The sequence below is a fragment of the Protopterus annectens genome, chromosome 4.part0 (genome assembly GCF_019279795.1).
Source record: "Protopterus annectens isolate FY-2018-M chromosome 4.part0, PAN1.0, whole genome shotgun sequence".
Classification (NCBI taxonomy): Eukaryota; Metazoa; Chordata; order Ceratodontiformes; family Protopteridae; genus Protopterus; species Protopterus annectens.
In genome coordinates, this window is record NC_056733.1 from 931,691,338 (window position 1) to 931,717,791 (window position 26,454).

General features: G+C 45.0%; 1 protein-coding gene across 1 annotated transcript in view; it reads left to right on the plus strand.

The window, feature by feature from the left end:
• Nucleotides 1-26,454, plus strand: part of KNTC1 (kinetochore associated 1) — a 3,090,908-nt gene that overhangs the window by 1,725,883 nt on the left and 1,338,571 nt on the right. Inside the window, exon 40 of the mRNA XM_044068909.1 lies at nt 3,640-3,744. Coding sequence (XP_043924844.1) covers nt 3,640-3,744 — 105 coding nt within the window. The remainder of the gene's footprint in view (nt 1-3,639; nt 3,745-26,454) is intronic.

Genomic DNA, 26,454 nt, shown 5'->3' on the forward strand with positions numbered 1-26,454 from the left:
AAAACTCAGCAGGGAAAGCACTGTTCTCCTGTTGTCATATCCAAGCTCTGGAACAACCTTCCAACTACCATAACTACCCTCCCTAGCCATCTTTTTAAGACTGCTCTTAAATCGCATCTAAATACTCACTGGCTCTGTCCTTGCCTAAACCCTGTCTAAATCCAGGATTTACTAATCATTCTCTATTATTCTTAACTGTAGCTGTTAGACAAATTGTATTACTAGGCATTTGCCTATTTTTATCTGTGATTGTAAGTGTGCTCTACTTAAACTTTAACAAATGTGCTTTTGTATTTAGTCATGCCATCATCATCAATGCTGTAAAATCACCTTGTCTAGATTGTATACCATTTATCATGTCATTTTATTCTGTGGAGCTTTTCTCCCCGGGCCTCTGCTGAAAAAGGACCTGCGTCCAGTTGGACTTTCCCAGAAAACAAGTAGTTTGTTTTTATTTCTAATTATGTTTTGACTTTGCATCAGGTTACTATGTCAGGAGTTTCTAGTGTCACTATAGACTGCATGTTGTCATTGCTCGCAATGATTTCTACCTGACTGTCTGCTGCAGCTTGTGCTTTTTCCACTAGTTCTGTTAGTTTTTTTGTCCTCCTGTTTACCTTTTTCACTGGTCTGCATCACTGTTCACTTGTGATTTAATCCACCCGTTTAGTTACAGCTGTTTCTTTCACCATTATTTACTAGATCTTCACAATTTCAATAACAATCCATTAGTCTGTTTATCTACGTTCTTTTTTTTCTCATTTTCCATCCCCTGACTTATGTTTTTTCCATCCTGGTGCCCACACACAATTTACTCACATCTGTAAAGTGTTGCCCACTCGTAAGCCCTCCATTTTTAAAAGATTTCTCCTAAATTCTGATATATTCTTTCCCAAATGCAGTTCTCAAATAGCCTAATAGATCCACATTTACATCACCAAGTAACCCTCTACAAGAGTGACCTAATTCCCAATATCCGACACTTGTATGTTTTTTTTAAAACAAAACAGATTTCTTCACTTTAAATAATGTAATCCATTTCTCCTATGGAATGACACCCAGATCACAGTTCTAAGTACTTAGATTCTTAATAGCCTGGAATTTCTACCAGCATGTCCACTACTGCCCAGCTTTAGCCCTTTATATCCTTGAAATATCTCTAGTGCCACTCCAACTCCTTAAAGACAGCTTTGAATGAATTTGTTTCCAGTAACTTTGGTTAATACACTAGAGGTGGTTTTACTTATCACATTGATTTTTTAAAATTTCATATTGATTTTATGCTTATTGAATTGATTTCTTCACTGCCCAGTTAGTTTATGCCTTCTGTTTGCCCAGCCACACTATATTATGTGATCAAAAAAATGTGTTAATCGAACATGTTTTCATAGATACGTAAACAGCGAAAACACCAATCTCCGAACGGCCACTTCAACAATTTTTTTCCCAGGGGAAAAAAATTGCTTGGCCAAAGAAAAACAAAACAGACTTTCAAACCCTATAAAGTGGGGGGCTTTGTCTCCACAGCCTCCCTAACTAAATATACCAATTCCAAGATCGCACTACAGTGGGGGAAAAAAGCAAATCCTTGACGACGGCCAAGTGTTTTTTCCCCCTGGTAAAAAAATCGCTGAAGTTGCTGTTCGGAGATTAGTGTGTTCGCTGAACATGTTTTTTGATCACATAATATAGACCTCCACCCTATATATGTATATAAATTTGATTTTTTTTTATATAATTCAGTTTTTAACCTTCACGGAGAAAACTATTAAGTGACCAAAACGGGTTATTGTGCAAGTCATATTAAAATAAGGCATTTTTCTACACTGGATTTTTGCCAAACCATTTTTGCATAATTTACGTAAATATCACTCAAATTACATGCCCACATGGGCGGGCTTAAAAAAGAGGACACTTCTCTTAGTTTTGCGATTTAAGTAACTTTATTACCTGTAAAACTCACTCACCAGAGCAATGCTCATCAGCCTGCTGCACCTCTGTGTATCAATAAAGAGACCGGAAAAATAATCCACAACTGTCTTGAGTTTTATCTTTGCAACAAGGACTGCTTCTTCCGTTGTGAGTTTTTTTGCCATTAGGATTCCACTGATATTTTGTTTGAATGTTCCAGTCTGCATCCTCAAGTCATTTATGTTCCTCCAGTCACAGTGGCTCCAAATGCCAAATAAAACTGTACTTTAAGGTCTATCAGGTAACGTGAACTGTTTTGGCATGTTTCATTATGGATTTTCAGTTTTGCTTGCCACCATGCATACGGATCATCAGGAGTTCCTACCAACACGGGACATCTAGACAGGGGTCATATTTCCATTTATCTTTTATGGATCATCAGGAGTTCCTACCAATACGGGACATCTAGACGGGGGTCATATTTCCATTTATCTTTTATGGATCATCAGGAGTTCCTACCAACACGGGACATCTAGACGGGGGTCATATTTCCATTTATCTTTTATGGATCATCAGGAGTTCCTACCAACACGGGACATCTAGACGGAGGGTCATATTTCCATTTATCTTTTATGGATCATCAGGAGTTCCTACCAACACGGGACATCTAGACGGAGGGTCATATTTCCATTTATCTTTTATGGATCATCAGGAGTTCCTACCAACATGGGACATCTAGACGGGGGTCATATTTCCATTTATCTTTTATGGATCATCAGGAGTTCCTACCAACACGGGACATCTAGACGGGGACATATTTTCATTTATCTTTTATGGATCATCAGGAGTTCCTACCAACACGGGACATCTAGACGGGGGTCATATTTCCATTTATCTTTTATGGATCATCAGGAGTTCCTACCAACACGGGACATCTAGGCGGGGGTCATATTTCCATTTATCTTTTATGGATCATCAGGAGTTCCTACCAACACAGGACATCTAGACGGGGGTCATATTTCCATTTATCTTGTATGGATCATCAGGAGTTCCTACCAACACGGGACATTTAGACGGAGGTCATATTTCCATTTATCTTTTATGGATCATCAGGAGTGTTCCTACCAACACGGGACATCTAGATGGGGGTCATATTTCCATTTATCTTTTCATACTTTGTGACTTTGAGCAAATCACTTAACCAGGCAGTGCTCCTGGGTCACCCTTGAAAAGAGACACTTGTGCCCAGAAGGCTTTCCCAGTTGAGAAATATATTTAAAAAAAAGGATGCTTGATGCATTAGTAAGAGAACCTTTAATATATGCAGGAATGAAGTCCAAATTTCAAACTTTATTGAATTTTAATGGATATTTGATGTTTTATGAGTCTATAATTTGTTGCTTTTGTCTTTGAACATTTATAGAATCATAGAATGTACAAGGTGACTAGGACATATGACCATTTGCACATCACCAGTTCCCATCCTTAAACCTGCTCTTCTTTTTCGAGGCAACCACACAGGGCCAAATAACTTTGATTATGGAAGTCTTGAACTGTTTTGGTTCACAGTTTTGTTTTTAATAATTTCATCCATTAAAATATAAAATTTTGACAATACTGTAAGAAGTGCAATTATGCTATAAAAATTGTAGTATCCGCATTTGTTGCTTGATCTGTAACATTAATGTGCTTCATTGAGGAATCCTGACGTTTGTCTTTTATTTTAAGCTACATGAAGAGAGAACCGTTACCGAACACAAAAGATTGATCATTGCTTTAGCAGAAAATACAAATGCATCTATTAAGAATGCTTCTGTGGCACTATTACACAAAGTGAGTATTTGTTTCATTTATATTTCTAGAGAAAAAAAATACTGACACTGAAATAAACGATTCAAGATTTTACTGTAAGGAACCATCTGCAGTGAGTGACAACTGCAGTTTCCTGTTTTTAAGGACCATGTCTTTGCAAGTAATTCTTGTGTGTCATAGCAGGTATTTCGGATAGGAGTCTTAATGTTTGTCATTGCATTCTTTTTTTTAGGTATACTTGTTCTTTTCAACTATTGAATCTCCTCATTTGGTTTTGAACATTTTCGTTTTGCTATACTGTGTATCCCCAATGTAAAGGAGAGAGCTGACTAGAGGTGTCGTCTATACAGCTGTGATGGTGGTTTGTACCACTGCTGATACTCCAGCAATCAGGGAATTTGTTAGATGTGCTTCCTAGCTCACTGTTACAGTATTTTGTACTAGTGAGATATACTGCCAAGGCTAGTTGGATGTCTGACCAGCATATCAAAGTCTGGGCCCTTCCATGTACTGTACGTCTGACATATGACCTAAGCCTAAAGGCAGGAAGTACATAAGAGCAATACGAGTACAAGAACCTTGGAACTTCTTTACCTTCAGTCTGAATACAGAACTGAAGTCAGTGGTTGACATGTGACCTAAGCCTAAAGGCAGGAAGTACATAAGAGCAATACGAGTACAAGAACCTTGGAACTTCTTTACCTTCAGTCTGAATACAGAACTGAAGTCAGTGGTTGACATGTGACCTAAGCCTAAAGGCAGGAAGTACATAAGAGCAATACGAGTACAAGAACCTTGGAACTTCTTTACCTTCAGTCTGAATACAGAACTGAAGTCAGTGGTCTGGTTGCACATCTCAGAGTTGATTACCTAGCTGTTTGAGCAGATAGGTACTCCACTGGAGACCCTTCCTTTTCTCTGATTTTGGTTACTTTTATGTACATGTCATCAAGAAAAGGGACATGTGATTGTGGGAGACGGATTTCCCATAGGGACCCTATCATGATAAGTGTCTGATCTCTTGTTGCCTTTTTCACTCATTCCTTAACAGATGGGTCTCTGATCCAGCTTTGGCCACTTCAGTAGACTTTAGCTCAGTAGCTCTAGCTCTTCCCCTTACCAGTAATCCTCTCCTTAGCCTGTATTACTCCACATCTTGTTTGCTGCTTCAACGTTTGGACGTGGTCACCTGTAGCTCGAGTGGTTGTAGGATTAGATAAGTCATTGTTTTTATTTTTCCCTTTTGCAGGTAACTGTTTTCTTCTAGTTAGCTGCTTCCACCCATTTTTCTGTGGTTAAATATAAAAAAGATATATAGTAGAGTTCTTGAATCTAGGTCTAAGGCTTTGTGCACCTGTTCTTGATTCTGTTACTTTAGTTTTGTGGTTAGCCTTACTTCTTCTGACGCTACCTGGTTGTTGGTACACCTGTTTTGTTACCATTGTTGGTAGTCTTTTTTTTCTGTCTCCCTTCTGTATTGGTGTTGTAGTTGCTATTATTGCTGCTGTTAGCTGTTTCAAGATGTCGGACAAACCAAGTGGTTTTAAAAAATGCTTATCTTGTGGGCCCAAGATTCCCAGTTTAGATGCCCACTTTGAGTGCATGTATTGCCTTGGAGCTGGGCATGTTAATATTGAATGTGAGATTTGTGTTGGGTTTAATCACTGAGCGCGCGTTGAGTGCAGAACCAAAAAACAGCAAAATCTTTGGATCTGACTCTATCCAAACTGAAATCCTCTGATCTGACTGCTTCTTCAGATCCAACTTGATCCGAATCGAAATCTCCTCTATCAGTCACCTAGATTCTTTCCTATTCCCTCAAGACTCCATCTACCATTCTTACAGGAGACACCTCATTAGGTTTCCATATTACCCTAATTTTCTTCATCCCTCCAGATCAATTCGGAGCCTGACAGATGCAGATGTGGACAGGATGATGACAAAATTTCTCAGAACCTAAATTCAGTTGGGAATCATTCCATCTTTCTCCCATCAGATCTGTGAGCCTACCAGCAGTCCACTCACAACGTTTGACTTCTACCCCGATCTATCCCCTGGTTTCAGAGTCTTTGGACCTGAAAATTCTGAGTTTCTGTGTCAGATCCTAAGACCTGGCCTTCATCTCATTTCCCACTGGGCTTGGAAAGATCCCAGATGTCACGGTGCCTATTCCCAAGAGACCAAATAAGTACCTAGTTGAGCCAAAGGACTGGGCCCATTGGAGCAAGGAGCCCCCCAGTGGATGCTGTGGTAGTAGCAGCAGCCACTAAGAAAGAACTTGCCAAAGAAAGTTGTTCTGTCCATCCCTCAGAGAGTCCAGGACGTTGGACAGATGTGTGAAACATGTCTGTGTGTCAGTGACCTTTGCCGTCAGGTCATTGAACTGCTTGGCACATGTTATGAGAGTCCAGAGGAACTTGATCATGGAGTTTTCTAATTCCCTCTCAGGTTCCATATCTGTGGAGGACAAAAAGATGGTTTCTTCATAACTGGCCACCCTTCAGTTCCTGTTGAATGCTTCAATGAGGCTGATTTCTTATACCTCAGAAGGAATCTTGAGAACTGCAAGAAGATATGCCTGGTTACGTCTTTGTGACTTTCCAGAGCCCTTCAAGACATCTTTCATCAGTGGTTGATGGATCCCCCTAGTTTGGCCCTAAGGTGAAGGAAACTCTCTCAAGAAGTGAACAGGATGGAAAGACATTATCTGGCAGAGGGATACGTTGTTTCTACCCATCAAAGGACTTTTTCACTGAACCAGAGAGGCGGTAGAAAGATGTGGTTCCATGAGTTGCCAGGGTCTTCCCAGGACTCGTACAGAGACAGATTCCCTTGCAACAGTGGGGGGAGCTGTAGTGGCAGATGCTGACCATGTGGCAGAGGAGGTCCACAACACCAGGACTTCAGAGGCCCATTCTCTGAGAAGCCCTACCAGCATTCCTGAAAGGTTGTCCAACTGTTGCACTCTGGAGGCAGTCAGGGGGTGCTTATTCCTGCATCCAGAAGTCTGCACAGCCAATACCAAAGATATTTGGATGCAGAGTATAATATCCAGAGGTTATTGCATACTGTTCTCCCTTCAATCTCCGACACCTAAAAAATAGAAAAACTGCTTGCAAAAAAGAGTCATCCAAGCAGTCCCCACAGGCCTGCAAGGATTTGGAACTTACTCAAGATTCTTTTTGGCGCCATATTAAAATGGTGGCTTAAGACCAATTTTGGATCTCAGCAGTTTGCATCAATCTGTCACACACTTGAAGTTCCATGTGGTCACGGTTCAGGCCATTCTGAATAATTGGATGTGCTCAATAGAACTCCAGGATGCGTACTATCACATCAAAATAGACTGAGACTCTCTAGGAGATACCGTTGCTTCTGGCTGAGAGCCAGTCACTATCAGGTTAGACCCCTGCCCTTTGGTCTCACCATAGCCCCCAGGGTGTTCACCAAGTGCAAGGCAGTGGTTGCAGCTCACCTGAAACTGCTACAGTTCTGGATGTTTCCTTACCTCAACAACTTGCTCCTTTCAGTTCCCATCAAGCCTCTACTAATAGCCAGAGATTACTTGCTTCAACTTTGTCTTCAACTGGGAATGACAGTGAACTATGCCAAGTCTCAAACTCTCCCCCTCTTAAGTCCTGGAATATTTTGGTGCTTATCTGGATACAGTGACACAGATCGCAAGCTTACCACACATTAGGTTAAGCACCTTGTAGACTCAAACATTACACATTCTCCCTTCCTTCCCCTCCAGCAAGGTTAGTCGTACAGCTTTTTGGATTTATAGCAACTTCCATAATTCTGGTACCTTTAACAAGGTTTCACATGAGGGTACTTTAGTGTATGCTTGCAGTGCAATAGTCAGTAGAATGACACCCCCTGGCCACACTGATTCAGATTGCAAGGGTTTGCAGAGAACACACACAGCCTGGTAGATAAACAGCAAAGAAGTTTCCCAGGTCTGCCTTTTTATCCTTCCTGTACTCAAAGCCACAGTGACAATGGAAGCATCCCATCTAGTGTGTGTGTGTGTCTGTGTGTGTGTGTCTGTGTGTGTGTGTGGGGGGGGGGGCTTTACTTGGGAAGGACAATCCAAGACATTTGGTCTCATTTGGAGGTCAATCTTCACATCGATGTCCTGGAAATGAGAGCAGTCCTATTAGCACTGCAGGCTTTTCAAGATGTTCTCCCGAAAGGGATAGTTGCTATTCAGATGGACAACATGTTTGTCTGGTATATCAACAAACATGGGGAACCCGCTCCCACTCCTTATGTCGAGAAGTGTTGAGAGTGTGGCAGTGGGCGATCTGTTCTGGATAGTTTCTGTTGGCAGTGCATATTTTGGGAAAGTCCAGTGTGGTAGCATCAAACTGAGCAGGTCCCATCTTACTCCTTTACAAGTGGTCTCTCAACTCATTAGTGGCAGAATGGATTTTTCACCAGTGGGGCCAACCGCACTGTTACCTCTTTGCTTCTCCCTACGGTTCCAAGTGCAGCAGGTACTTTGCCCTGATCCCCCCAGAGGAGGAGTCACAGAGAGACACTGTGATTCACAATTGGCCCTTCGGTCTCCTCAATGTCTTTTAACCCCACCCCTCTTATTCCCACATTTTTTCAGATGACATCTCAGCAAGGAGCAAAGTCATCCTCATCTCACCTTTCTGGTTTCAATGAGTATGGTTTCCCTTCCTGTGGCTTCATCTGGTATACCCTTCCTGGGGTATTGAGTCATTCTTAGGACCTTCTATATTACCCATCCAGGATAACTTACTGGGATATTTGGACCCTCAAGTTCACTGCATGGATGTTCATCGTGTTTCACTGTTGCAGTCATTACTCTTGGGTTATCCTGCTGGCAGGCTACCCGCAGTTGGCCAAAATTCCAAAGTCTAGGTCTGGCATTGGTTGCTGTCGCCTCTTCCCTGACGTCAGTGCGCCAGGGGTATAAAAGATGCAGCCGACGCCATTTTCTCCAGTCTTTCTTGCCACGCGGTGCCCGATGCAAAAGCAGTTCCCAAGTGCCGGTCGGCCGACTCCTGAGATTTTCAAATTCGAATTTCAGATCCGAAGTCTCCATTAAAGCTAAGTACCCCATTGGGGAAACTTTTTTCTTGCTCCAGACCGAAGTCAGAAAAAGTTAACAATTGTATTTCTTGTGGGAAGCAAATACCTTATAAGGACTTTCACTCTTAATGTATTCCTTGCCTAGGCCCTGATCACAACATTGCTAGCTGTCTGTTTTGTGCTAGATTTAACCAACGCACTATCAAGCGTCTGTTTGATTTTGCATTTCATTACTTTGGCTGAAGATTTAATTATATAATGGCGTCGGATCAGCCGACAACCGGAGTTTACAAAAAACGCAAGGAAAAGGATAGGCATCCGAGGTCCAAAACCGATGAAGCCTCTTCTAGGCCAGTCGCCGGTTCTCAGTGAGGCGCTTTCGCAGCCCCTGCTGCCCGCTACCTCAGAGCCACAGGCCACTTCCGAGTCCCACGTGGAGCCGACTGAGCCTCTGGATACTCAAGGTATTGGACACTCGGAAATCATTCCCTCAGATGGGTCCGGAGCCGCTGAGCAGGCATCGGCTTCTGAGGGTGTCCTCAGACCTACACAACTATACATTAAGCCATCTTCAGCTTCAAAGACAAACACTAAAGCAGCATTAAAGACAAAGAAACAAGTACAGTATTCTCCTACTCAGACTACCATGCCTAAAAAACAGATGCTCAAAATGGCCGAAGACCTAATTACTTTGATCAGGGGTTCCCATCCCCCTCCTGATAAGAGGCCTAGGCAAGAGACAGAGTATGATTCTTCTGATCAGGTTTCTATTTCCTCTGATTCCTCTTCTGAATACGATTACTCCATGCTTCCCTATGAGGATTCTGATGCTGAAGAATCCATTCCTTCAGCCTCTCCTCCTGAGGATTATTCTTTTGGGGAAACCCTGCATACCATGAGGGAACATTTCCACTGGGAGAGCCAAGATTATTCTGAATCTAATAAAAGGCTCAGAGACTTTCTGCTACTTCCTCAGCACAGACCCCTTGCTATCTCAGGGTCCCAAGGGGGTTAAAGCTTCCACTGCAAAAAACCCTGCCCCCTCTGATACGGATTCCAGGGCTCTAGACAGATGGGGGAAAAAGTCTACACTTCTGCTACCCTGGCTGTAAGGGCCTTAAATTGTCAGTTTCATATGCTTAAATATCAGCAATATTTAATGTCACTGCTTAAACAGAAAATGTTGACAAATACTGAATGTTCAGAGAACAAGGAATTGCAGGATTTATTGCATACAGCTGAACAAGTGGGAAAGCATATTTTGCAATGTGGTTATGATTCTCTGGAGGCCTCTTGCAGGGCCGCTGTTACAGGTTCTGTTATTCATAGTTCATAGTTCATAGTTTAGTACTAAGCTAACTGCCCTTGCGAGCCATTTTAAGCCTAGCCAATTATCCCATGTGAGACTCAAACCCTGCACCTTGTGTTTGTAAGGCAAACACCTTAGCCATTAAGCCACCCTCCCAACCAAGGCATGCTTGGTTAAAGGAACAAAATCTGCCTGATCATGTTAAAGCAAAATTATTAGATGCACCATTACAGCATGATACTTTGTTTGGTACTAAAGCAGAAGAGGTGTTGAAAAAAATGGAGGATAAAGCAAAATCCATGCAGACAGTCAAGGATTTCTTACAGGTACAGCCACCTAGATTTAGCAGAAACTGGCCTTCTAAAAATTGGCCCTTTCCAGTGTCAGACAGACCACAAAGAGGCAAATATAGGCGTCCCAGAGGCAGAGCTCAGCCCCAAGGCTCATACAGGCCTAAACAATGGGGTGCTCCTACCTCCAAAAGCTGAGAAGACAAATCACAACCTTACAGGAAACAGTCCCAATGACTTTCCTCTACCAGATCCAAGCACTTTTCTTTTGGCAGCCCCCTTAGGGGGAAAACTAGCATTTTTTTCATCAAATTGGCAAAGGATTACCCAAGACAAATGGGTCCTGAACATAGTGTCCCAAGGCTACAGGTTCCATTTCCACACGCTACCAAGGTCAAAAGGTATGCCAGACCTGCCACACAATCAATGGGCAGAGGCACAAAAACAAATTACAGCCCTCATAGGTTCATAGGTAGATACTAGGCTATCTGCCCTAGGGCATTTATAAGCCTAGCCAGAGTGTATTTGGCTTCCGCCTCCCTATTAGATTAGCCTACTGTGCCTCTGTAAAGTAGGTCACAGAAGGTACCCTTTTAAGATTAGTTTACTGTGCCTCTGTCTAGCAGGGACACAGGAGAGATCCCAGGGGTGAATTTGCGATTTCCCATCCACGCGTCCAAATTTCGCTTGAAGAGGGTCAGCGAGGGGCTATGTCTAAAATGAATTGGGATTCTGTTCCAGAGTGAGGGGAACCTCTGGAAAATGAGTCTGTCCCTCCAGCATGTCCTATTTAGTTTTGTGCTGAGGTTTAGGTCCCTGGAGCGTGTAGCTCTAAGGGACTTGGATTTTTTGAGGTGGAGCATGTCCATTAATTCTGGGTTTGACCTGGCTTTGTACGTCAGGCATAGATCGCCTCTGAGTAGGCGGTAAGCAACTGAGTAGAGCTGGAGTTTCTTTAGTCAAGCTGCATAGGACATCTGTTTGTAGCCCATGATCCTCTTGGTGAGGTACTTTTGGGGTCTCTCCAGTTGCTGCAGGTGTCTGGTAAGGTACATCCCAAAAGGGGAATTGTATTAAATTATGGGCCTGATGAGTGACGAGTAGAGGGGCACAATGACCTCTCTTGATCTAGATGCGAACCCTTTCATGATAAGGTGGGCTATATAGAAGGTCTTTCTAACCACTTTGGCAACGTGATTATCAAAGGAGAGATTACTATCTACGTTGGTCCCCAAATCTCTAATTACTTCCATACTTAATGGACAATGAGGGCCATTCAGCAAGTACCACAACAAGAGCAGGGGCAAGGATTTTACTCCAGACTTTTCCTAGTACCCAGAAGGGACAAAACCTGGAGACCAATACTGGACCTGTCTATACTAAATACGTTTCTGGAAGTTCCAAAATTCAAGATGTTGACTCTACAGCAGCTACTGCCCATGCTGGGCAAGAAGGCTTGGCTTGTAACTTTGGACCTAAAAGAGGCATACCTGCATGTCCCAATCAGACAATCTTGCAGAAGATACCTCAGATTCATAGCTGGCTCAATGCATTACCAATTCTCTGCACTGGCCTTTGGCTTATCTACTGCGCCCAGGGTCTTCACAAAATGCCTGGCACCAGTAATTGCGTTTTGCAGACAAAAAGGAATTCAAATATATCCCTACTTGGACGACTGCCTAATTCAAGCAGAGAACAAAGACATTCTTCTAAAGCATCTGGCGTTTGTAAAAAGATTGCTAATTGGCCTAGGGTACACAGTAAACGAAAATAAATCAAAACTAGTGCCCTCTCAAGAGATAATATTCCTGGGTGCAAGCCTAAATACAACTGCCCAGATGGCTTATCTCACGCCAGACAAACAAAAGCAACTGGCTACTTACTTCAAGCATTTAGCAACAACAACCCACTTATCTGCAAGGAAAATCCTGCAGGCCTTGGGTTTCATGGCATCCTGCATTCTACTAATTCCATATGCCAGACTGCATATGAGGAAACTACAATGGTATCTAAAAAGTGTTTGGACTCAGCATTGTCACAGCCTGGAGACAGTAATTGCACTCATTACCTGCCTGCAACAGGAGTTTCAATGGTGGGCAGAAGCCTGTCACCACAACACGGGTCTGCCATTCAGTTTACCCACAGCCAGACAGACACCGACAACAGATGCATCAGATTATGCCTGGGGGGCCCATATGGCAGGAAAATGTATTCAGGGCACATGGCCTACAAACCAGATGCATCTTCACATCAATCAAAAAGAGATGCTAGCTGTTCAAAATGCCCTGACAGCTTTCAAGGACCTGCTTCATCCAGGACAGTTACTGAAAAAGAAAGACAACACTACGGTTATGTGGTACATAAACAAGCAGGGAGGTACACATTCCTACCCCCTCTGCAGACAAGCAATGGCCTTATGGGACACAGCATTGGCTTTTCAAGTTCACCTGCAAGCACAATTCCTGCCACGAAAAACAAATACTCTGGCAGACGAACTAAGCAGAAACCTCATGGATCCCCACGAATGGAAACTGGATCCACAAGTCTTCAGCATGATAGGAAATGGGGATGCCCAGACATAGATCTATTTGTCTCCCCTCACAACTGCCAATTGCAGAGATTTTGCACAAGGATTTATCACAAGCAAGCATGGAAAGTGGACGCCCTATCCTCCAGCTAGAAAGATCTAACAATATATGCTTTTCCCCCACTGCCTCTCCTTCCCAGGGTACTCCTAAAGGTCAGACAAGAGAAGCCAAAAATGATACTGATTGCACCAGACTGGCCACGCCAGCACTGGCACCCAATCCTAAAGATCTTTTCTCAAGGTCCAGCATGGATACCGCCTCAAACTTCTCACTTGCTGACCCAACAAAACAATCAGATCCTGCACAGCCAACTCAGGACCTTAAATCTGGCTGCATGGTGGAAAATGTAGCCATTCAGAACACTCCTCTTTCAAAAGCTGTTATGGATTTATCTTGGAGGCCAGGAGGCCCAGTACCAGAAAATCTTATGCAGAAAAATGGAAGAGATTCTGTGCTTGGAACCAGGAACAATGCATTGACACGTGTGTACCAAATATCCCTCAGATTTTACAATACCTAACTGAGATGCTAAACAAAGGCCTTTCTTTTTCATCTATTAAGATTAATGCCTCTGCCATTTCAGCCCATTACAATACGGAACCACCTATCTTTTCTCATCCTTTAATAAGGCAGTACCTCAGAGGGGCCAAAAACATTAGGCCTCCAAGGAGAGCACCAATTCCGACCTGGGACCTCAATTATGTTTTGGAAAAACTCACATTGCCTCCTTTCAAGCCAGCATCAACAGCAGATATAAAATTTTTATCCTGGAAAACAGCTCTGCTCCTAGCAATAACCTCTGCAAGACGAGTCTCAGAGTTACAAGCACTCATGGCTGTGGAACCTTTCATCATTTTTCATCCAGACAAGGTTTCTCTGAGGAAAAACCCTACATTTATGCTTAAGGTGGTGTCCAGTGTGGCCCTCAACCAAACCATTCACTTGCCAACCTTTTATCCTAATCCACAGAACAAGGATGAGAAAATTCTGCATTCTTTGGACATACACAGGCAGTTAAGATTCTACTTGGACAGAACTAAAGCTGTCAGAAAGACTGAGCAACTTTTAATGTCATATGCTGCAGGATCACAAGGAAAGGCTATCTCAAAACAGACTTTTTCTAAATGGATAGGCCATTGCATCCGTTTCTGCTATTTTCAACATGGCAAATCATTGCCTAAGGGCATTAGGCCTCATTCCACCAGAGCAGCAGCCACTTCAGCAGCCTTACTCAGAGGAGTACCAACCAAAGATATCTTAGAGGTTGCAACTTGGAGTTCAGTGCACACCTTCACAAAGCACTACCACTTGCCTCTTTACTTTAAGTCCAGAGCAGGCTTTGCCACTGCAGTTCTGCAGGGCCTCATAGCCTCTCCTAATCCTATTTAGCCCAGCCACCCTTCCTCAGCTTTGGGATTCAACCCAAGAGTAATGACTGCAACAGTGAAACACGATGAACATAGTACAGTTGTGTACCTACCATAAATGTAGATGTTCGAGTGTATTCACTTTTGCAGTCCAGGTTACCCACCCACCATCCCCCTTTTCTTTGCTGGGACTTATCTGCACTTCTCTATCCTATACAACCTATTTGATGTATTTGCTTGTAGATGAAGGAAATGTTATTTTTGTGCATGCATTTTTATTGGCATATTTTTTCAGCCTTCCAATTTGGGGGCACCTGACATCTGGGGCAAGAAAAACTGAAGAAAATGGCGTCGGCTGCATCTTTTATATGCCTGGCGCACTGACATCAGGGAAGAGGTGACAGCAACCGACGCCGGACCTAGACTTTGGAATTCTGGCCGACTGCGGGTAGCCTGCCAGCAGGATAACCCAAGAGTAATGACTGCAACAGTGAATACACTCGAACATCTACATTTATGGTAGGTACACAACTGTACTTTCCTCCACTTCATTGATGGCTAAGCAGCCCAGGCTTTCTTCCTCTGTGCGTCATATCCTAACATCTTACCAGAAAAATTCTTCTTGGAAGATTTATTAAGAGTAAATGGGGAAAAAAATTCCTTTTGGCCTGTCCAGAGACAACTTGGACCCCTTTTCAGCAACTATTCCAGCTGTCCTTGATTTTATTGCCTCTGTTTTCAGTAGTGGAGCTAGTTGTTCTACAATTAAAGCTAACTTGCTGCCATTTCTAATTTTCACACAGGCGAAAACCATTCATGTGAGTGTGTTCAATCTCGCCGTTTGTTCTTACACATGGGTTCGGAGCCGATCCTCGGCTCCATGTCGGCCGCTTGCAAGCTCTGCATCGAGAAGAAGCTCGAGATCACCTAATACCCACAATCCCCATCTGCCTTTACCTCAGATCTAGTTTGCCGCTGCAGCGTTCGCATCACTGGGTCGAGCTCGAGCACCTAAGATAAGATTAAGAATTTATTCTTGTATTTTTCTTAGTAATTTTATCATAAAAAGTTTGTTAGTGATATATTGTGTGTGTGTGGTAAGGTTGAGGGATACTCGGTTCCGTTAAGTTTATTAAAACTTATTTAGAGTTCTCCTCGGGGCCTACCACCCCTTACTTAGATTTGACTACCGGATTGACTACCTTACTGGATTCGACAATTTCACCGGACTTGACTTCTTTACTGGACTTGACTTTTCAGTTTTTATTAGTGACCTGTCTGAAAAGGCTAAATCGGGGTTTAAGCGTTGCCAATGTGGGCAAAAGATGTCAGTAACTGACAATCATAGTTCCTGCGTCTACTGTCTTGGCCCTCTCCATCTGCAAGAAGACTGCTCTATTTGTCATTCTTTCAGTGGGAGGGTCATGACAGATAGGCGCAGGAAACTAATGGATAGAGGTTTGTTAAAACCTTCCTTTCAAGAGGCTCTGGATGCTTCTGACCAGGCATCCAAATCCTCGAAGGAATCGAAGACGTCGGAGCCCAAGTCATCGGCTCCGAGCTCTTCAGCTAAAGTTAGATCACCGGTTCCACAGACTTCGGGGCCGAGTGTTCAACTGTTGTCAGTTTCCGAGCCTCGAGTCTTGGAACCGGTGATGGAGCTCCCTCCCCAGACACTGTTGAGGTCGGCTCCGTCTTTGATTCCTTCGACCCGTTCTTCCTGGCCCCTCTCCGACACCGATGTTGACCGTGTGGTGCAGAAATTACTGGAGAATACGGCCTTATCCAAACTTATCTCGGTTTCCACCCAATTAGTGTCGAAACTTGAAGGCCTTCCATTATCTCCATCTCTTCCTCCTCCGAGACCTGTCCAGTCTTTGGAGCCGGAAGAGGCTGATCTACTGATTGTGGAGCCCTCGGTGCCAGAACCGTCCTTTTCTCGGTTGGCTCCGTTCACCTCGACTCCGTCGGATCCGGTACCGGAGTCTCGGAGCCGAAGATCCATCCTTGGTTCTGGGGCCGAGAGTCGAACCGATGTTTCGATTCCGACTCTTCCTCTCGGGGCCTCGGCTCGGATCGATTCGGCTCCGTCCTCGGGGTCGATGCCTTCGGTGCCTGTTTCGGGGATTCTTCCCATTTCTTCGGAACCGGGAGATACCTCGACTCGGGACCCGGGGGCCTTCGATCTCATGAGGAAGGTGTTGTCTACCCAGATAACCACATCAGTAGAAGCAGCCTCTCCTCCCCATAAAGGACCGTTATCTTCCTCTGCACCAACGGCCACATCCAAGCGTCGAGCACCGGTGTCTCAGCCACCCCTGGAGGGTGCCCCTCTTCCTCGGAGGCTTCTTGGATGCCCCGAAGAAGTCCCTAGGAAAAGATTGTGTAAGAGGAGACACTTAGATTCTCCACAAGAATCTTTGACATCCGATACTGACTTGGATGAGTCAGAAGGGTCCCCAAAGTCACCTTCAGAAGATGTCTCCTTTTCTGACATCTTGGAGATCCTAAAGCAGAGAGGTGATTGGCAGTCCCTTCCCCCTTCTGAGGATGAGTCAGTCTTGCTGAAGGCATTCGGTGCTCGCCCTTCCTCCTCCTGGGTCACTACGCCCTTCGATGAGTAAATGGAGCTGATTGCTCGAAGGGCGTGGGAGACACCTGACACGGTGGAACCAGTCCCTAGAAAGCTTAATAAGTACATTACTGCACCCCAAGACAAGGCTTACCTCACAAAGGGAGTTCCAGTGGACGCCATGGTGGTGGCAGCGGCCACGAAAAAGGAGATGTCGGAATCTTCCTCATCTGTCCATCCGCCTAACAAAGATTCTAGGACTATGGACAGGTACGGGAAGCGCATTTTTAGTTCAGCGGCTTTTTCTATGCGATCCCTGAACTATTTGACCCATTTTACACGTCTACAGAGGGATTTAATCAAAGAGTTGGGAGATACCCTCCAGGGTACTACAGATGCTGCTGTTTCAGAGAAAGTTACAGCACATCTCAATACCCTTACATCCATTGTTAACTCATCCATGAGGCTGATATCATACGCAGCCGAAGGATCGAGTAGGGCAGCAGCTTCAGCGATTGCTCTTCGCAGACAATCCTGGATGCGCTTATGTTCATTTGCGGAAGCCTTCAAGTCTTCCTTTACCAATGCCCCATTTGATGGTGCCACTCTCTTTGGCCCCAAAGTAAAGGAGACCCTTACCCGGTGTGAACAGGAGGGAAAGACTCTGTCTGCTGTCGGAGTCCGTTTTTCCACCCCATTCAGACCGTACCCCAAAGGGCAACGCGGTGGAAAAATGTGGTTTCGAAAACCCCAAGGATCTTTCCCAGGCACACAGGGTGATGCCCCCTCTAGAGGCAGAGGAGGAGGCAGAGGTGGAAGACGCCCTGGCGGCAGAGGGGTCCAAAACCAAGGTGACAGGGATACACCCCTGGAAAACCCTTCCAGCACTCCTGAGAGGAGGCCCGACTGTCCTGCTCTGGAGGCAGTCGGGGTCGCTAGCTTTATACCCTCAGGCCTGGCAGAATCTTACTACAGACAACTGGGTAAAGGCGTGGTTACCAGAGGTTACAGAATACCCTTTCTATCCACTCCCATTCCAAAGAAAAGACTCCCAGATGTGCCGCCCCATCTGCGAGACCCAGCAGCTATAGAAATTTCAAAGCTGCTAGAAAAAAAGAGTCATCCAACCAGTCCCAGCGGACCAAATAGGATTCGGAACTTACTCAAGGTTCTTTTTAGTTCCAAAGAAGACAGGGGACTGGAGGCCGATTCTGGACCTAAGCAACCTCAACACCTTTGTCAAGAAAGAAAAGTTCCGAATGGTCACGCTTCAATCGATCCTTCCATTCTTACAGAAGGACGACTGGATGTGCTCAATAGATCTGAAGGATGCATACTACCACATCAAAATGTCCAGGGCGTCCAGGGATCATTTGTGCTTCCGGCTGGGAGCCAGTCACTATCAGTTTCGAGCCCTGCCCTTTGGTCTGACCTCAGCCCCCAGGGTTTTCACCAAATGCATGGCAGTAGTAGCGTCTCATCTGAGACGCCTAGGATTCCAGGTGTTTCCGTATCTGGACGACTGGCTCCTTTCTGCCACCACCCGGCGTCAACTGATACAGGCCAGGGAGTACACTCTACAACTTTGTGTTCACCTCGGAATTTCCGTAAATTTCGAAAAATCTTTACTACAGCCATCACAGCATATCTTATTCATAGGAGTGGAATTAGATACGCACCATTTAATTCTAAGGCTCCCTCCAGAAAGGATAGCCTCACTACAAAGCCACATTTCTCTCCTTCTGTCATCCAAAAAATCCCCAGCAAAGCTGGTTCTGAAGGTCTTGGGTCTCATGGCAGCTTCTCTCATTGCGATACCATTGGGAAGACTGCACATGAGAGTTCTACAATGGCTACTGTTTGCACAATGGTCGTTCCAACAGCTACCTCTGACACATGAAATTCTGATTGCAAACGCATGCAAATCACACCTAACCTGGTGGCTTCAGACTTGCAACCTTTCCAGCGGAAGACCATTTGTGCTACCCACGCCGACAGCGACGATAACCACGGACGCTTCCCTGATAGGGTGGGGGGGCATTTTTCAGGGACAGACAGTCCAAGGCGAATGGACCAATTTGGAGTACAATCTGCACATCAATGTTCTAGAGTTGAGGGCAGTGTTTCTAGCGTTGCAACACTTTGCTCCCCTTCTTCCTCTAGCAACTATTGCAGTTCAGACAGACAAACATGTCTGTAGTCTGGTACATAAACAAGCAAGGGGGAACCAGGTCTTATCAGATATGCAGAGAGGCCATGAGAATTTGGCAATGGGCGGAGTCCACGGGTCGCTTTCTGATCGCAACGCACATCCCGGGGTCATCCAACGTCATAGCCGACAGGCTGAGCAGAGCAATCCTGTTGCCTCACGAGTGGTCCCTCAAACAGTCAATTGCGAAGACGATTTTTCGCAAGTGGGGCCAGCCTTCCTGCGATCTTTTGCCTCCAATGAACGCCAAATGCAGGAGCTACTTTGCCCTATTACCCTCCAGGGAAGTCCCCAGGGACGCTGGTGCACGATTGGCCCCGGGTCTCCTGTCGCTTTTCCTCCCTTCCCTGATTGCAAAGTTTCTGCAGAAAGCCAACAACCTTCAAAGGACGATAATCCTCATTGCCCCATTCTGGCCTCGTCAAATTTGGTTCCCTTTCTGTTGCAACACCGCATTCGGGGACCTTGGATTCTGGACCCAGAGCCAGATCTACTGACTCACTCGTCAGGAGTTCCTCACCCCTCTCGAATCACTCCATCTAGCAGCTTGGCTGCTCCACTTCCCTTTTTAGCCAGGTCTGATTCTCTTACACCGGCAGTTCAGAATATATTAGTGGCTTCTCATAAAGCTTCCACTACAAAGACCTACACCAGTAAATGGAAGCGTTTCGTCTTCTGGGCGAATTCACATCATTTGGACCCTGTCATAGCTCCGTTAAACAAGATCTTGGAGTTTTTAACAGAATTGTTCCATGAAGGAGCTTCTCCTGCCACTTTAAGAGTGCAATTGGCTGCCATTTCCAACTTTCATGTGGAAGAATGTGGGGCACCTGTGATGGCTCACAGACTTTGTAAGGCCTTTTTAAAAGGATCTTTTCATATTAGACCACCAGTTAGAACTCCTACATCACCTTGGAATCTGAACCTTTTACTATCTAAATTGATGTTGCCCCCTTTTGAGCCAGCCTCCGTTTGCCCATTGAAGTTTTTATCGTGGAAGACTCTCTTCTTGGTAGCCATTACATCCGCTAGGCGGGTGTCTGAGCTTCAGGCTCTTTCTATTAAACACCCTTATTTGATCTTCCACTCTGACAGAGTATCGCTTCGCACTAATCCATCCTTTCTCCCCAAAGTTTGCTCTACCAGTAACATTAATCAGTCCATTGAATTACCCACCTTTTTCAAAAATCACACTAATAAGTTAGAGTATATGTTACGCAAATTGGATGTCCACAGACAACTCAGGTTTTATTTGGATAGAACAAAGGATCACAGGAAATCTGATCAACTCTTTGTAGCCTTTGCTGACAGCAGGAAAGGTGTAGCGGTTACTAAACAAACTCTTTCCAAATGGCTAACTGATTGTATTATATATGTTTATGATTCTTCAAATCAATCCTTATCTGTCAAACCTAAAGGACATTCTACAAGATCAGTGTCTACATCCTTGGCTCACGCAGCTCGCCTACCATTAGACACGATTTGTGCAGCTGCTACTTGGGCTAAACCGCATACATTCATCTCTCATTACAAAGTGGACAGGGTTTCTACGGATAGGGCAACCTTTGGTTCCACTGTGCTCAAGAACGTTCTCCCGTGAGTTCCTCAGGAACATGGAGCTAGGGACGCTACCCATGTGTAAGAACAAACGGCGAGATTGAACACTCTCACATATAGAAGTTATGTCCTTACCATAACGTTCCATGTGGAGTGTTCATCTCGCCTTTGTTCTTACATTCCCACCCTCCCACCGTCAGGAAGAACGTTCAATTTGGTGCCTGGTCTGGAGTATTCTCCTTCTGCATTTGCAGTGGTTGTATTTGTATGATGTACATGTGTATATATATATATATATATATATATATATATATATATATATATATATATATATATATATATAGATGATTTCTTGATTATGAGGGGGATTGTGGGTATTAGGTGATCTCGAGCTTCTTCTCGATGCAGAGCTTGCAAGCGGCCGACACTGAGCCGAGGATCGGCTCCGAACCCATGTGTAAGAACAAAGGCGAGATGAACACTGCACATGGAACGTTATGGTAAGGACATAACTTCTATTTCTCTGGCATCAGTGAAGAACAGTGTAAGGCCTTTCTGAAAGGTACCTTTTTACTTCATCCACCTGTTAAGGATCCTACTCCTCAGTGGGTTTAATAGTACTACTTCAGGTATTGAGCCCTCTGCCAATGTAGATGTAAAATTTCTGTTTTGGAAACCATTTTTCTGGTTGCAGTTACATCGGCTAGACTAGTATCGGACTTACAGCCACTTTCTTCTCAGCCACAATATCTGTTTTTTCATAGGATTGGGTGTCCTTTTGGATTAGCCCTTCTTTCCTACCTAAGGTGGCATCAGAGACGGCTTTTAATCTGTCCACCAATCTACCTGTTTTCCAACAAAGGAGAATACATGCTGCACCTGTTGGGCGTTCACATACAGCTTAGATTTTACCTCCATAGAATTGAAGATGTCATTCTGTATCACTGTTGCAGTATTCTTCACAGTAGGGGTCACCTGACAAGAATGGCCCAATGTCCAGCCAGTATGCCAAAGCTTTGGACCCTACATCACACGTATGCTCCCTGTACAGGACATAGTGGATGAAGTTGACACATGGATGCAGTTACCTAGAACTACTGCAACACTAATCCGAATGCCATCATTGCTCGTTGGTCTGAAAGCCCTTTTGCTGTGCTGAATACCATCATCGCTCATTGGTCTGAAAGCCCTTTTGCTAATCTGAATGTCATCATCGCTAGTTGGTCTGAAAGCCCTTTTGCTAATCTGAATGCAATCATCGCTCGTTGGTCTGAAAGCCCTTTTGCTAATCTGAATGTCATCATCGCTAGTTGGTCTGAAAGCCCTTTTGCTAATCTGAATGCCATCATCGCTTGTTGGTCTGAAAGCCCTTTTGCTGTGCTGAATACCTAGCCATCAGATAAGTGCCCCATTTTTTGGTCTTATTCTTTTTTTGTTATCTGGAGTTCTTGTCATCCAAGAAGGGGAAAAATCAGTGTGGAAGACATATTCTCCATAAGGATTAAAATGAACAGTCATTTTTGTCTGTGTACTTCCCATGACCATACATTCTGTAGCATTTGTAAAGTGTTTGTGCCTAAGACTCTTAGAAGTCAGTTGTTTTCCCTACCCATCTGTCTTGAGAACTATAGGCTTAAACTGTTAGCTTAAGGTAGCATAGCAGAATCTTCTAACTCTGAGATCCTATTAAGGTAGAAGATGGTCAAAACATTTCAGCCAGATTCTTTGGCTGTCTAGCCTGCACCAGATGTTTCTGTAGAAGTGGGTGAAAGCTCTGTAGGCTGTCTGGTGTCTACGTCTGATTCCTCTGCCATGACCCTATCAGAGGCTGGCATGGATCCTTCCTTTCATACGTCCTCTGAGGTTTTGCAGACCTCTGCTGCGGAAGTTGAGGGGGAACTGAGGTTGATCATCTTGGAGGGTCATAGAGGGGTTCCGCAACTTCTGGTCAGAGAAAAGGTTTCAGGTACTCTTACTGAATCCCATCAAGGGGTGGAACCCCTGGTGTTTGTCAGGGCTGATGTCCCTGCTAAGAAAAGCAGAAGACTAAACATGCTTCTGTACACCGTAAGGATCTTCAAAAGGAATGGCAGCAGTCTACTCGGGGGCCTGTTTAATGCCCCTGAAGCCTCCCCAAGTGGTTTCTGTACCTACTTCCCCTTGGACTTCTACTCCTTCCAGATGGGCAAGGGAACTTGATTCCTTAGATGTTGATTGAGTCTGATGGTTCTCTGTCCTACTCTTCCCAGATGACTTTGCCATTGGCTTATGGTTCTGATTTAGAAGAGTCTGCGAGTCCTGATTCTCCTTTTAAGGAATTGTCTTTTGGAGACCCTATAGCGGGAATGATGGAATACTTTGTAGGATTCTTCTCAGGTGACTGATATCCAAGAAAGGTATTATGAACTAATTCAGGTGGACAGACTTAAACCTTCTGCAGTACCTCCTGCTTTGGCTGCTTTGTTAGACAGCTTTATAGCTGCCTGTGAGTCTCCTGATTGTCAGGTTCCTACTCCATAGAAACCTGACAGGTTCTATAAGGTTCCTGAGGATGGTCAATTCTTAAGTGTCCTCCTGCTGTGGTGTCAGTCTCCTCTGACAAGCCTTCAAATCTTTTGCCCTCTTCCAGGCTTCTGCCTTCAGATAAGGATAGTAGGGCAATGGAGGGAATTGGTAAGAAGGTTGCTTCTACAATGGCCTTTCGGGCCATCACTTACCAGAACCCCATGACCAAATATGCTTTGGCCTTGATTTCCCAGGCTTGTCAGGTTATTTCTGATCTTCCTGATTGTTAAGCAAAATCTCCTGCTCGGTCTGTTTTAGGTTCTACCTCTCAAGTGGCTTGTCACTCTTATCAGTTGTAGCTATGATGTGTCTTCCAGAGCTGCTGCCTTCGGGTCTGTATTGAGGTATTATTCTTGACTTTGCCTGCAGTCTTTACTTGAAGACATGAAGGTCAACTTACTGGATGCTCCTTTGCTAATAAAAATCTATTTGGAACTGCTGCTATGTTTAAGTCTCTTCAGAAAAAAAGTAAATCTTTGCAGGATCTTAAACCTATCTTTGTATCCCCCATCTCTACGTTCTAGGGGAACTATCCTACTATATCTGCTTCTATTCATAGACAGCTTCATCAGGCCACTAAGGGCAGGACAGGTAGCACAAGAGCTAGATCTGCTTCTGTTCGTAGATAGCTTCATCAGGCCACTAAGGGCAGGAAAGGTGGTACAAGAGCTAGATCTGCTTCTGTTCGTAGACAGCTTCATCAGGCCACTAAGGGCAGGAAAGGTGGTACAAGAGCTAGATCTGCTTCTGTTCGTAGACAGCTTCATCAGGCCACTAAGGGCAGGACAGGTAGCACAAGAGCTAGATCTGCTTCTGTTCGTAGATAGCTTCATCAGGCCACTAAGGGCAGGAAAGGTGGTACAAGAGCTAGATCTGCTTCTGTTCGTAGACAGCTTCATCAGGCCACTAAGGGCAGGAAAGGTGGCACAAGAGCTAGATCTGCTTCTGTTCGTAGACAGCTTCATCAGGCCCCTAAGGGCAGGAAAGGTGGTACAAGAGCTAGATCTGCTTCTGTTCGTAGACAGCTTCATCAGGCCACTAAGGGCAGGAAAGGTGGTACAAGAGCTAGATCTGCTTCTGTTCGTAGACAGCTTCATCAGGCCACTAAGGGCAGGAAAGGTGGTACAAGAGCTAGATCTGCTTCTGTTCGTAGACAGCTTCATCAGGCCACTAAGGGCAGGACAGGTAGCACAAGAGCTAGATCTGCTTCTGTTCGTAGACAGCTTCATCAGGCCACTAAGGGCAGGACAGGTGATACAAGAGCTAGATCTGCTTCTGTTCGTAGACAGCTTCATCAGGCCACTAAGGGCAGGAAAGGTGGTACAAGAGCTAGATCTGCTTCTGTTCGTAGACAGCTTCATCAGGCCACTAAGGGCAGGAAAGGTGGTACAAGAGCTAGATCTGCTTCTGTTCGTAGACAGCTTCATCAGGCCACTAAGGGCAGGAAAGGTGGTACAAGAGCTAGATCTGCTTCTGTTCGTAGACAGCTTCATCAGGCCACTAAGGGCAGGAAAGGTGGTACAAGAGCTAGATCTGCTTCTGTTCAGAGACAGCTTCATCAGGCCACTAAGGGCAGGAAAGGTGGTACAAGAGCTAGATCTGCTTGCTTCTGTTCGTAGACAGCTTCATCAGGCCACTAAGGGCAGGAAAGGTGGTACAAGAGCTAGATCTGCTTCTGTTCGTAGATAGCTTCATCAGGCCACTAAGGGCAGGACAGGTGGTACAAGAGCTAGATCTGCTTCTGTTCGTAGACAGCTTCATCAGGCCACTAAGGGCAGGAAAGGTGGTACAAGAGCTAGATCTGCTTCTGTTCGTAGACAGCTTCATCAGGCCCCTAAGGGCAGGACAGGTGATACAAGAGCTAGATCTGCTTCTGTTCGTAGACAGCTTCATCAGGCCACTAAGGGCAGGAAAGGTGGTACAAGAGCTAGATCTGCTTCTGTTCGTAGACAGCTTCATCAGGCCACTAAGGGCAGGAAAGGTAGCACAAGAGCTAGATCTGCTTCTGTTCGTAGACAGCTTCATCAGGCCACTAAGGGCAGGACAGGTAGCACAAGAGCTAGATCTGCTTCTGTTCGTAGACAGCTTCATCAGGCCACTAAGGGCAGGACAGGTGGTACAAGAGCTAGATCTGCTTCTGTTCGTAGACAGCTTCATCAGGCCACTAAGGGCAGGAAAGGTGGTACAAGAGCTAGATCTGCTTCTGTTATAGACAGCTTCATCAGGCCACTAAGGGCAGGAAAGGTGGTACAAGAGCTAGATCTGCTTCTGTTCGTAGACAGCTTCATCAGGCCACTAAGGGCAGGAAAGGTGGTACAAGAGCTAGATCTGCTTCTGTTCGTAGACAGCTTCATCAGGCCTCTAAGGGCAGGAAAGGTGGTACAAGAGCTAGATCTGCTTCTGTTCGTAGATAGCTTCATCAGGCCACTAAGGGCAGGAAAGGTGGTACAAGAGCTAGATCTGCTTCTGTTCGTAGACAGCTTCATCAGGCCACTAAGGGCAGGAGAGGTAGCACAAGAGCTAGATCTGCTTCTGTTCGTAGACAGCTTCATCAGGCCACTAAGGGCAGGACAGGTGGTACAAGAGCTAGATCTGCTTCTGTTCGTAGACAGCTTCATCAGGCCACTAAGGGCAGGAAAGGTGGTACAAGAGCTAGATCTGCTTCTGTTCGTAGACAGCTTCATCAGGCCACTAAGGGCAGGACAGGTAGCACAAGAGCTAGATCTGCTTCTGTTCGTAGATAGCTTCATCAGGCCACTAAGGGCAGGAAAGGTGGTACAAGAGCTAGATCTGCTTCTGTTCGTAGACAGCTTCATCAGGCCACTAAGGGCAGGAAAGGTGGTACAAGAGCTAGATCTGCTTCTGTTCGTAGACAGCTTCATCAGGCCACTAAGGGCAGGACAGGTTACACAAGAGCTAGATCTGCTTCTGTTCATAGACAGCTTCATCAGGCCACTAAGGGCAGGACAGGTGGTACAAGAGCTAGATCTGCTTCTGTTCGTAGACAGCTTCATCAGGCCACTAAGGGCAGGACAGGTTACACAAGAGCTAGATCTGCTTCTGTTCGTAGACAGCTTCATCAGGCCACTAAGGGCAGGACAGGTGGTACAAGAGCTAGATCTGCTTCTGTTCGTAGACAGCTTCATCAGGCCACTAAGGGCAGGACAGGTTACACAAGAGCTAGATCTGCTTCTGTTCGTAGACAGCTTC